This window comes from Nelumbo lutea, chromosome 1 (genome assembly GCF_056320005.1).
Source record: "Nelumbo lutea isolate HS-2025 chromosome 1, American lotus-T2T, whole genome shotgun sequence".
Classification (NCBI taxonomy): domain Eukaryota; kingdom Viridiplantae; phylum Streptophyta; class Magnoliopsida; order Proteales; family Nelumbonaceae; genus Nelumbo; species Nelumbo lutea.
This window is the reverse complement of record NC_142684.1, coordinates 199,011,657-199,024,758: the sequence shown is the minus strand read 5'-3', so window position 1 is coordinate 199,024,758 and position 13,102 is coordinate 199,011,657. Positions and strand designations below refer to the sequence as shown.

Below are 13,102 nucleotides of genomic sequence, written 5' to 3'. Positions count from 1 at the left end.
GGGAATAGCTTGCAGCTGCTAGGGCTGAATATGAGAAATATGGTCGAATAATTAGTCACTTGGAGTCTACAACTATAGCACCACCTACTCCTTTAGAAATCGATTCTTCTTCTCCTTTTGCACAGTCAGGTATTTGTGCCATTGCAAATCATGCTACTATTTCAGGTAATCGTAAAATCCCTTGGATAATAGATTCTAGTGCTTTAGACCATATGACTGGTGTTTCACATTTATTCACTACCTGGTTGAGACAATATCCCCTGTTAATGTCTCTCTTGCCTTTATCACAGGCATGGGAGACATCAGAACCTTACACTCCCCCTTGGATAAGCAAGCTGGGCATGATTAACATCTATGCTCAGCTTGAAGGGGAGTGTAGAGAGATTGGGCCGAATAGGTCTTAGTTCTATTTATTTTTTAGTAGCTTTGTTTCTGCTGTAGTGGACTTTTTATTTTATGGACCTTATTACTTATTCTTTTTATGTTCTTTGAGTTAGCTGCCCAACTAGGGGCACTCATGTCACTGTACAAATTTTGTTATTCAATACATATTTAATCGGGGGGGGGGGGGAGAGAGAGAGGATCATCTCTTTTCCTCTTCCCTTTTCTTCCATTTCCTTTTCTTCTAAATCTTTATCAGAACTTCTCTTTCTTCCTCTTTTCTTTCTTCTTTGTTCTATTTTCCAGATTTATTGCTGGTGTGATTTGCAACTAGGATGCTGAGATATATGAGTGGCAAGACTAGAGAGGACATATTAGAAATAAGTGCATTAGAGAGGACTCACAAATGGCTCCAATTAGTGACAAGATGAGGTAAAGTTGACTACGATGGTTTCTTCATGTTCAGAGATGACCAGTGACTGCACCATTGAGGAGTGAATTGGTAATTAGAAGGTTCTAAAAGAGTTGTGGGAAGACTAAAGATGTGATATGAAGTGGTAAAAAATTATTTTTTACTATTCTATCTGTTCCCATTTCGTGAGGTGTCATAAAAAGATTTTAAATCTATTTTGGTGCTTGCAAAATTTATGTGCTAATTTTATGTTTCCACTTCATCAAGGCAGATTTGCTTGCACGATTTGGAGGTGTTGCTCCTAAAATGGCGGAAGAAGCACATTCGCAAGTGATTGATCAGGTATTGCATTTAAAAATTCAAAGCACTTGGTTTGCTAGTGTTTCTTCCTTTTCATAGTATCTGTTATTTGGGAACAAGTCAAACTTTAATTTCCTTCTTGCAGGTAGTTGAACAGGCACTTGGCAAAGCAAATTTGACTGAAATGGATCTCTCTGCAGTTGCTGTTACTATTGGACCAGGTTTAAGTCTTTGTTTACGTGGTAATCTAGCTTCTACATCTTTCATCCTGCTTCATTTTTTTTTTTTTTGTATTTTTGAACTCCATTTTTTTATCAGTGATGGCTGAACTCTCTCCAACCGCATCTCTACCAGACACCCCCATATACATGCTCTCTCATTTATTTTCCTTGGCGGCTAGAATTATTTCCCATAGACCACTCACTGAATAAGTTTATTAATCTTGAAAGGAGAATATTATTTATTAATCTTCATGAAGTTCTAATGTAGTTGGTGTGCGGAAAGCTCGAAAAATTGCTGGGAAGTTCAACCTGCCAATGGTTGGTGTTCATCACATGGAAGCTCATGCTCTGGTTGCCAGGTATTTTAGACTTCACTTGTATGAAAAAATATTTAATGTGCAAAGCATATGCACTTTTTGTATATATTTTTTTGAATAGGTAAAGTATAATTTAGTTGGATAGCATGTGCACAAGGAGAGAGGAAGAGAGATGAGTAAGGAAAATAAATGCAGAGAGAGAGAGAGAGAGAGGAGAAAGAAATGGATCAGGTTTTTTACATGGTGGTCTGTAGTACTCTGTACTTGAAGCCAAGGCAGGTATCGACATTATGTAGCAAAATATATGTAGTAAAAAGTATGCACACCCGTGTAACTTGAAAGGCCAGCTATGTTGTATGGAACAAAGTGTTGGGCAGTTAAGAAACATGCCCAGAAAATGTATGTGGTAGAAATGCAAATGCTAAGATGGATGAGTGGGAAAACTAGAAAGGATAAGATTAGGAATGAAGTTATCTGTAGGAACCCAGGAGCAGCTCCAATAGGTGATAAAATGAGAGAGAGTAGACTAAGATGGTTTGGGCACGCACATAGAAGACCACCAACTATGCCAGTTTAGAAGAAGTAATTTGTTACAAATTGAAGGGGCTTGAAGAGCTCAGGATAGACCAAAAAGAACATGGGTAGATAGAAATAGTAAGAAATGATTTAAGCACTAATAATTTAACAGTGGATGTGACGTTGAATATAATGGATTGGTGAAACAGGGTTCATGTATCCGATCCCATATAGTTGGGATAAGGTATGGATGATGATTATGATGATGATGATATACAACACAGAAACTGACACAGAACAAAGTAAGGCTCAATTAGGCATGGACAGGGGCACAGGGCGTTGAAATAAAAATAAAAGTTAGGTGCACATCCTTGAAGCAATTGCAGACAGATTTTCATGCACTGTCACTACAGCCTTTCTAAGGACCACCTTCTCTGGTGAGGATTGGTTGTCAAATACACATATTTCTTTCTGCATGCACCTTGTGTCGCCTTTTTGATATTAGTTCAAGGATCTCTATGAGCAACTGATATGGAATAAGCTTAAAAAGGATAGCCAAGAATGTACATGAATTATGATTTAATTGAAAGAAAAATTGTTAATAAGTTTTGCAATTATGTCTGTGGATGCCTAAGAATTTGCTACAGCGAATTGTTGATACTTGAAGAACTTAGATGCTTATGAAGTTAAATAGCACCAGGTAACTAACTTGCATTGAATTCAGTATGTTGTTGTTTTCACATATGAATATGATGTGCATATTCTTGTAGCTCACCCCATCTGGCCTGTATTACCATATATTAGCTATGATATCCATAGGCAAGGTATCTATGTCTTATGCAGTTTACGGGGGAATGTGTCAGGAATATGAATAATTTAATCTCTCTAGATAAATTTAAAGATTTTTATATTATCTTAATTGTTTGAATCTGGCTATGCAAATCACATTTTCAGTGATACTCCATCAAGTGTCTTAATAATGTTATACGGTGGCTTCCCAAATATTTTTCTCAAACATGAATCTTCACTAGCTTCCTTTTGGGCCATTTAGTCTTTAACCTGTTCCAAAGCACTGTTTCAAAACCTTGTTCAATTCCTCTATCAATAATTTTTAGTTGCATATCAAAGAAATATTAGAAAATTAAGGGAAATTGGGGATAAATATGGAAAATGTGAATTTTTTAGTGGAACCCTAGGAAACATTAAAAGAAGCATAGTTTCATTTTCAAGGCCCAAGAAAATAGGAAGGATACATGCATGATAAGTACTAGAAGATTAAGAGTGCTCATCTCAACTGTATTGTATTCAGTTTCTTTCTTTCATTCATTCATTCATTTTTTTTATCATCATCTATTAATATAATGTCTTTTTTTTCAACTTCATTGTATTCAGTTATGAGCTCCCATACATTTTTCTCATTTTCTTTTACTTTGACACTGTCAACTTTTAATTCCTTCAAGAAATTTTCTTTCCTCTTCAGATGATTCTACCAATTAAATCTTTGTTGTTGAAGAGGTATAACTAATTGTCATTGCACCTATCCTCTTCCTGTCCCTTTTGTTTTATTGGATACCTTTGTAGGTTTTCTTTGGTGAAAATTTCTTCGAGAAAATCTATACTGTTCAATCTTTATTTGTTATATTATTAGGGGGTGTTCGACAACACGAGTAGTTTTGTTTTCTAAAACAAAAACAACTGCCATGTAGCAACTTCATCCATTTGATCCAAATGCTTGTAAGTGATTAACATGTCTGATTATCTAAAATTTCCTTTTATCTAGGTTAATTGAGAGAGACTTGCAATTTCCATTCTTGGCCCTTTTAATTTCAGGTAAGTGTCCTTGTTCTGTTCCACTATTTTAGGTTGTTATATTTTGCATTTTGTTCATCAAATACTGGTGCTCATATGTCTTGCATTCTGAGGGTGCAATATACATACTCAGGGAGACAAGTTGGGGGGGGGGGGGCGCTGTGAACTAGGGATTCTGTGTCTAGGATCTGTGGGTGAAATCTCCTGCCTGGAGTGATCTGTTGCACTGTTGCTATGTGTAATGTGTTATATTCTAGCATTACATATTATTAAGAAAGGGCCTGTCACTACTCCCCGACTCTGCATAAAAGACCAAAAACTATAACAAATGAGAAGAAAGATGGCAGTTTCCCTGTGTCAAAGGGTTGGGTCATTGGGATGGGGAATAGGGATGAAAGGCACATGATCAATCTAAAGCTTGCTTAGAGGATCACTGAATCTATTACTGGCTCTCTTTTCTCTTTTTCATCAATATCTAATTCTTTCATTGTGATTGGCAAAGACAAGGATCTGTACACAATATCAGCATGAAACCCTTTAGCTTTAGCTGTAGCTTTAAGAGAGGGGTACGAAAACGGTGAAAGAAGTTAGAAACCCTATATATTATTTGTGCAAGTACAGTGACCTGATGGAGCAGTTTCTTCAACCATGGTCTCAAACTTGACACTGGTTAGACTTTTGCTAACAAAACTCACCTTACCTGTTAATACTTGTGCTGAAGTTATCCCATTAGTGGTGGGGCAGGTTTACTCTATTAACCTGCCTCATTGTTATTGCCATTTATCAATATATTATATATAGGGTGGAGCATAAATTACTATCGAAAAATATGTTACTCTCAAGTCAATTGACACAAAGAACTATATATATATAATATGGTCAAATACAAAGTTGCCGTTGTCATCAAGGTTTCAAGGTTATGAGGCACACAACTTCGGAAGAAAGTGGTTAAACAAAAACTATGAGAGGAAATAAAGATGATGCAACCTATGACTTTTTTCCTACTATCTTCAGATGAATATGTAGTTTTTTTCATTTTACTTGAAGTGGGACCATGTTATTTTGGAAACTGACAAGATTTGCCACATGTGCTCATTCAATTTTCAGGAGGACATAATCTCCTTGTTCTTGCTCTTGACCTTGGCCAATATATACAACTTGGGACCACAATAGATGATGCAATTGGTGAAGCATATGACAAGACAGCAAGATGGCTTGGGCTTGATATGAGAAGAGGAGGTGGCCCAGCTCTAGAGGAGCTTGCTCAAGAAGGAGATGCTGAATCTATCAAATTCTCGGTACCTTTTAATTTTCCTTTTTAGGGGGGAGGGGTTTTAAATTTACCTCTTACAGTTAATATCATGTTCCTTAACTTGCCCACTCAGTTTAAGATTTGGTTTGATCCATAGATCCCAATGAAACAACACAAGGACTGCAATTTCTCATATGCTGGTTTGAAGACTCAAGTGCGGCTAGCAATTGAATCCAAAAAAGTGTAAGTAAATGCAGTTAAGAAAAGCTAGTTTTGATTAGAAGTTTGTTGCATGTTTGTTTGTTTTTATCATCTAATCTTTTCATTTATCATGTGTTTGTGAATTATGCCAATTTTTTATTTATAGAAAAAGGACTGTGGAAGATACTTTCAAGGGCTAACGGAAAGAAAAAAGAAACAGAAACAACAATAGGTTCATGTTGGTGATAAAATAACTGACTAAAATGAGTAGAAGGCCTTGTGTGCTGATTTCGGCCAAGCTTCTTGTGAAAGGAAGAGTAGAAAGTTGGGGATTTCAGCAAGAGAGGAAAGGGGAGAAAAGAGAAGAAGGTCGACTAGGATAGATTAACATAACCCTAGCCGCCAGTCCCTCATTCTATTTATAATTAACTTAAGTATGAGATATTACAAGGATGCCCTTAGTAGGGCGGCAACTCAAACTAAGTAATTACAGCTCTTTAAAAATTAAAAACTAATGGGCCCAAGGCCCAACAACATCTTAATTTAAAAGAAAATAAACTAAACACAAGTCAATCCACTCAACACTCCCCCTCAAGTTGGGAGTAGATGTCATACATCCCCAATTTGCGCAGATCATGCTCCAGCTTATTCTTTGCAACGCCTTTTGTGAGGACATCAATAAGCTACAGATCAGAAGAAATGTATGGAAGACAAACTTCTCCAGGAGTTACCCTTTCTCTGATAAAATGTCTATCTATTTCAATGTGCTTAGTTTGGTCATGCTGGACTGGATTATGAGCAATATTAATTGCTGCCTGGTTATCGCAGTATAGCATCATAGGTTCTTCTGCCTGAACACCGGTTTCTTCCAACAGAGAACGGATCCAGAGAAGTTCCGAAACTCCATGTGCCATGGCCCTATATTCGGCTTCTGCACTTGATCTTGCCACAACTGTTTGTTTTTTACTCTTCCATGAGACTAGGTTACCCTCAACTAGGGCGCACATTCCTGAAGTTGATCTTTTGTCATCGAGGCATCTTGCCCAGTCCGCATTTGTATAGGTCTCTAGCTTGAGCTATCTATGATCAGTAAACAATATGCCTCTGCCTGGATGTACCTTCATATAAGCAAGGATCCTGTCAACTGCCTTCCAGTGCTGGTCTCGTGGAACATGCATGTATTGGCTCACTACACTTACTGCATAGGAGATGTCTGGTCTTGTCATGCACAAGTATAGTAGCCGACCCACAAGTCTTTGGTACCTCCCAAGGTCCTTTACTAGTTCATTTCCGATGCACTATTTCTATGGTTCTGATCAATGGGGGTGCTAGCTACCTTTGTTCCAAGTTTCCCTGTTTCTTGGAGAAGGTCCAAGACATACTTCCTTTGAGAGATAAAAAATTTCATGTTTCGATCTTGCAACTTCAATGCTTAAGAAGTATCTCAGTTCTCCAAGGTCCTTAATCTCAAATTCCTTATGCAGGTTCCTCTTCAAACTATCAATCTCACTCAGATCATTCCCAGTGACAACAATATCATCCACATAAAGAATTAGGATTGACACCAAAGATCCCCTGCGCTTCACAAATAAGGTGTGATCAGATTGAGTTTGAGTGTAGCCAAAAACAATCAGGGCCTTTCTGAATCTGTCGAACCATGCTCCGAGGATTGTTTCAAGCCATATAGTGACTTCTTCAGCTTGCATACCTTTCCTTCTTTAGCATTATCATAAAAACCAGCTGGAAGGTCCATATACACCTCTTCTTGTAAATCCCCATTTAGGAAAGCATTCTTCACATCCAGTTGAAACAAGGGCCAAGAGTATGAGGCAGCAAGAGAAAGGAGTATCTGAACAGAGGTCATCTTTGCAACTGGTGCAAAGGTCTCTAGATAAGTCCCTTTTGTCTTCCTTCTTGTTCTCATTGCCATTCTGTTTAGGAATTTGAACACCCTATACTTCTCTAAGTGTCTTTGATAGGTAGCTGCATCCTAAGCCTCCATCTCTTCTTGCATAGCTGCCTTCCACTCAGGTTTGGAGAGAGCCTCACTAACACCCTTGGGTATAGACACAAAATCAAGAGAAGAGAGAAAAGCATGGTAGGAAGGAGAAAGTCCACTGTAGGATAAGTATTGTGATATGTAATGAGCAGTGCACTTCCTCTTCCCTTTTCTAAGAGCAATAGGGAGATCAAGGTTATCTGTAACAGTGTTAGTGGGACCAGTGGTGTGAGTTCTGTTGTAGTGGAATCAACTTCCTTATGAAGTCTCTGCCGTGAGTAATACTGTGAGACGGAACGCAAAGGGGGTGGCAAGGTAGGTGACATTGGATGGTTGTCAAGCACAGTAGTAGACACAGGAATTGGAACTGGGAGAGGGATAGACTGCTGACTTACTTCCCCAAAACATTCCCCCTGAGAAGGATTCCTTGCGAAGAAGTATGTAGATTCGAAAAAGGTGATGTCCATAGTAACAAACCAGTTCCCAGAGACTGGATCATAGCAGCGGTACTCTTTCTGATTCTCTGCATATCCAAGGAAGACACATTTCTTTGCCTTGGTATCAAGCTTCGAACGCTAAGGACCAAGAATATGCGCAAAGCAGACACACCCAAACACCCTTAGAGGAATATGAAACATCTCCCCCCGAGGAAAAAGAAGGCTGAATGGAGTGCTGAATCCAAGTATACGAGAAGGCATCCTGTTAATCAGATATACTGTCGTGAGAACAACATCACCCCAAAAACGAACCGGAACTGTCGCTTTGATCATCATGCTTCTTGTCGTCTCAACAATGTGTCTGTTCTTTCTCTCTGCAACACCATTCTGCTGTGGACTGTAGGAGCAGCTACTTTGATGGACAACACCATACTCCAACAGATATGAGGTAAGATGTCTCTCAAAATATTCCCTAGCATTGTCAGACTTGAACATCTTGATTCTAGTTCCAAATTGTGTGAATACCATCTGATGGAATTACCTCACCAAGGATGGTACCTCATAACGTGATTTCATCAAGTAAATCCAGGAATATCGAGAGAAATCATCCACAAATAGAAGAAAATAGCGATAGCCGCCCATAGAGGGAACATGATAAGGGCCCCACACATCCGAATGAATAACATCAAAAGGAGAAGAACATCTTTTATTACTCGGTTTAAAAGAGTGTCTACAATGCTTTCCAAGTTCACAACCTTCACACTTTAAACTTGACAGACTCACAGACTCAAACAGTTTTGGAAACAAAGAACTTAAAGAAGAAAAAGACAAATGACCCAGACGATTATGCCAGAGTATAATCCGATCCACAAGTTTTGACTCACTGTCCTTGCAAACATGATGACTTTGGTGAATTGGAAGAGTATCCAGGAGGTAGATTCCATTCACTTCACGACCACTCCCAATCGTCCTCTTTGAATCCAGATCCTGCAAAATACAATGTCCAGGAGAAAAAAATACTGAGCAGTTCAGATTCTTAGTCAAACTACTAACAGATAACAAGTTGGTGCTCAATCTAGGAACATGGAGGACAGGGGGTAAACAAATGGAATCATTAATCTTGACAGTTCCCTTCCCAGCAATAGGAACATGGATCCATCAGCTGTGGAGACCCTATCTCTGCCAGAACTGAGCTGGTAAGAGGAGAAAATGGTGGAGCAATGGGTCATGTGCTCTGAGGCTCCAGAGTCTATAATCCAAAGAGATCTCTCCTTACCTGAAGCAGAAACATAGTTTGTAGTGACATGTGGACTACCTGTGTGGGCAAGGGAGGTAGAGTGAGTTCCACCTATGCTACTTGTATCTTGTTGTCCGGTTGCGGCTGTATTGGAACTAGCTGTATCCCTTTGATTCAGAAGTAACCTAAACCTCTCAAGCCCGGCCCTTACTGCTGCAGCTGCAACAGACTCCAAGGCAGCTGTAGTAGGGGGGGGGGGGGCGGAGTGTCACCAGTAACTGCCATATGTGCATTTCCTTTCTTATTTTTCAATCTGGCCAGCACAAGATGTAGGTAAAACTTCCAGCAAGTATCTTTTGTATGCTTTGGTTTCTTATAGTAGTCACAGACTAAGTCCCTTTTGTCTTCCTTCTTGTTCTCATTGTCATTCTGTTTAGGTTTCACAGCACTTACCATAGCAGACTGATCAAACATGAGATTCTTCATCATTACATCCCTCCTACACTCCTCTCTTGACACGAATGCATATGCTTGGGAGAGAGTGACACTGTCCCTGGAAAGAAGATGTTGTCGTGCAATGTCATACTCAAGGTTAAGGCCAACAAGGAATTCGAACACCCTATACTTCTCTAAGTGTCTTTGATAGGTAGCTGCATCCTTGGTGGTTTCCCAAGCAAAGGTCTCTAGATGGTCAATATCCTACCACAGGGTCTTAAGGACTGAAAAATAAGCTGCAACAGATCTATCTCCCTGCCTAGTAGCAATAATCTGATTTCTCAGTTGATAAGCCCTAGCAACATTCTCCTTCTGTGAATAGGTCTCTGCAACCTCATCCCATATCTCCTTAGCAGTGTTTGCCCATAAAAAGTTCTTACTTGTATGTGGCAACATAGAATTACACAACCATGTCATTACCATATAATTTTCTTGCACCCACTAGGAGTTGCCAGTTTCGGGTTTTACCTCTTCACCAGTAATATACCCCAATTTTCCACGAGCCTCAATGGCCATCTTTGCAGATTGGGACCATTCCAAGTAATTTGTACCATCCAACCTAACTGTAGTAATGATTCCGGCTCCGAAGGGGTTTCCAACACCTCCTTCCACTGGTCCCATTTCATTCCCGGGATTATATTCAACTCTGTGTCCCTCCATGTGTCTCAAAGAGTACAGAAAACAACTAAAAAATGCAACAAGAATAAACATAATACCTTCTGGAACCAACAACACTCCTTTGGTGTCCTGGACTTTCTTCCCACGAAAAATTCATTTTCGGTGGGATGGGGAGAAGATAGAGAAGAAGCAACGCCCTCTCTAGAGGCCTCCAAACCACATGGAACTTGAATCGCCCCTTACAAAAAACCCAGAGGAACCCTAAAAGAATAGGGCGCCACTACCTAGGTCAAAATTGAAGAGTCCAACAAAATTAGGACTCTTCCCCTTTCTCCAGTTTTTCCTGATTCTGATGAGAAACCCTAGACCAGCTACAGGGCATACAGATCCATCAAGAAAATCCAAAAACTGGGCTTACCTGAAAGTTTCAATCAGCCTCTTAAATCTCCATGCAGTCGGCTGATCTAGGGCTGCAGGAATGAATCTCTTCAAGAACCTTCAACCTGCTCTAATACCAAGTAGAAAGCCTTATGTGCTGATTTCGGCCAAGCTTCTTGTGAAAGGAAGAGTAGAAAGTTGGGGATTTCAGCAAGAGAGGAAAGGGGAAAAAAGAGAAGAAGGTCGACTAGGATAGATTAACATAACCCTAGCCGCCAGTCCCTCATTCTATTTGTAATTAACTTAAGTATGAGATATTACAAGGATGCCCTTAGTAGGGCAGCAACTCAAACTAAGTAAAAATAAAAACTAATGGGCCCAAGGCCCAACAACATCTTAATTTAAAAGAAAATAAACTAAACACAAGTCGGCCCACTCAACAAAATGCCAAGTTGATTGCGATTTTTGTATTGTTTTTCACCTCTGGATTCTAATAGGAAGACAAGTTCAACTGCTTAACAAAACATGCTATGCTTTCGTGGTATGCTGACACTAGTAGTCTAGTACTTTTTATTGCATGCATGCTTGTTGAACATAATATTCAAGTTACTTTTATACCATCAGTTATTTTCCCAAGCTTTAGTGCTTTCCTTGATTTGCCAATAAAATTATGCTGCATTTTATAAAGTCAAGGAATTTAAATTCAACAAATTTTGATTTTTGCAAAATTTCAACTTCATTTACAATGAACAAACTAGAATGCTCTAACTTGGGCTGAGAATATCTAGATGAAATTGAAGCCTTTCATTACAATTTTGGCCAAATTAAACTCTCAATTGAACTCAACCCTTATCCCAATTGTTTGAAATAGAGTGTTCTAATTGCAAATGAATGGTAGGTTCAAGGCTAAAATTGGGTCAGCTAAGGCATTTCTTAGATCAATATTTTGAAAATCATAATTATCTTAAATTATAAAGAAAGTCGAATCGAATTGAATCATGAACCATATCGTAAATCGTAAGATTATTTCTATTTTATGAACTTATCAAAAAATTAAATATAGATAAAGGCTAAATATCCCAGGGGTTGGAGAATAGGTAGGAATAATATCCCAATCACTCACTTCCAATTTGTTGATGACATAATAATTTTTGGTGAAGGGAATGATTTAAGGAATGTGAGGAATCTAAAAGAGGTTATAAAGTTATTCGAATTGGAACAAGAGTTGTGCGGCAGGCTTCAACTTAGAAGATTGGGCTTTGAGGGATATTGTCGAATGCTTAGACTGCCCTACCTCTTCCCTCTTCTTGGCCCTTGTCCTACTTACGTCTTCCCCTAGGGGTAAACCCCAAGGAAAGTCGTTTTTGGAATCCAGTCCTAGAAAAATTTGAAAAGAGATTGGCAGCGTGGAAAAAGAACTACATCTCCTTGGGGGGTAGAGTTACCTGATAAAGGCCACACTAGCTAACCTACCCGTTTACTTTTTGTCTTTAGAATCCCCTCTAGGGAATCTAAGAGGTTAGAGAAGCTAATGAGAAATTTCCTATGTGAACCTAGGGAGGTTAAAAATGATCACTTAGTCAATTGGGAGATTGTTTATAGGACAAAAGAGCAAGGAGGATTAGGTTTAGGGAATTTAGCAAAGAAGAATATTGCTCTTCTAGGGAAATGGCTGTGGAGATGGCCTTTGGAGAGGGAGAGGTTGTGGCATGAGGTAATTGGTAGTATTCTTGGCTGTCTGGAAAATGGTTGGGATTTGATCCCTTCTGACTTGGAGAAAGGGAAAGTTGTGTCTAATTTTTTGATCCCCTTTGAGTCAAGCTTCGGCTTCGATTGGGATTTGTGTCTTAGAAGAGGCATTTGGGATTCAGAACTTGGAAATGTTTTGGGCTTTATTCATGTCTTGAAGGGGGTGGTTTTAGACTTTTCAAAAGGGGTAGTAGAATTTGGACCTTATCTCCTTCTGGTGTTTTTTTCTTGTGCGTCATTCTTTAAGTCTTTGGTGCAACCTGCCAATTCCATTGCCCAAACTTTCCCAGTGGTTTTAGACTTTCCCAAACTGGTGCATCTTGTGCAAGGCTAATGGTGAAAGATGGAAACCGTGGCCAAAGAGGGTGACAGAGCACCCTAATCCAAGATTCACTAGGCGGAGAATTGATGCACAGGTAGTTAGCGAGTCAGATTGGTGTGACTCGGAGGAAGAATTAGAGTTTTCTAGTTAGGATGAAAACTCCTTTGTTGGATGCGACCAAGGTTTGGAGCTGGAGCTGGGTGACATGGAAGCACTCTTCAAGCTTAATCTAGACGATCAAGTCGGTCAGATTCAATCTAGTCTGGAACCTGTGACAGACATAAGGCCCTCAGGTGCTGTAGAAAACTTGCCGTCAAAGGAGGAGGAACCAAACCAGAGCCATAAACAGCGTCAGGGAGCATCTCTAGGGTTGAGTGAGGTGAGCCAGGAGATAAACACTGACGCGCCAATCAAGGCCAAAGTGCCAGACCCAGGCCAAGGCCATTTGATTCAGAAAA

At 39.4% G+C, this 13,102-nt stretch overlaps 1 protein-coding gene across 2 annotated transcripts in view; it reads left to right on the top strand.

Moving 5' to 3' along the window:
- GCP1 (glycoprotease 1) overlaps positions 1 to 13,102 on the top strand; it is a 63,066-nt gene that overhangs the window by 10,393 nt on the left and 39,571 nt on the right. For both annotated transcript variants that reach the window (XM_088962154.1, XM_088962153.1), the window contains exons 3-8: positions 1,061 to 1,135; positions 1,239 to 1,335; positions 1,583 to 1,673; positions 3,928 to 3,977; positions 5,064 to 5,254; positions 5,366 to 5,451. In XM_088962154.1, coding sequence (XP_088818280.1) covers positions 1,061 to 1,135; positions 1,239 to 1,335; positions 1,583 to 1,673; positions 3,928 to 3,977; positions 5,064 to 5,254; positions 5,366 to 5,451 — 590 coding nt within the window. The remainder of the gene's footprint in view (positions 1 to 1,060; positions 1,136 to 1,238; positions 1,336 to 1,582; positions 1,674 to 3,927; positions 3,978 to 5,063; positions 5,255 to 5,365; positions 5,452 to 13,102) is intronic.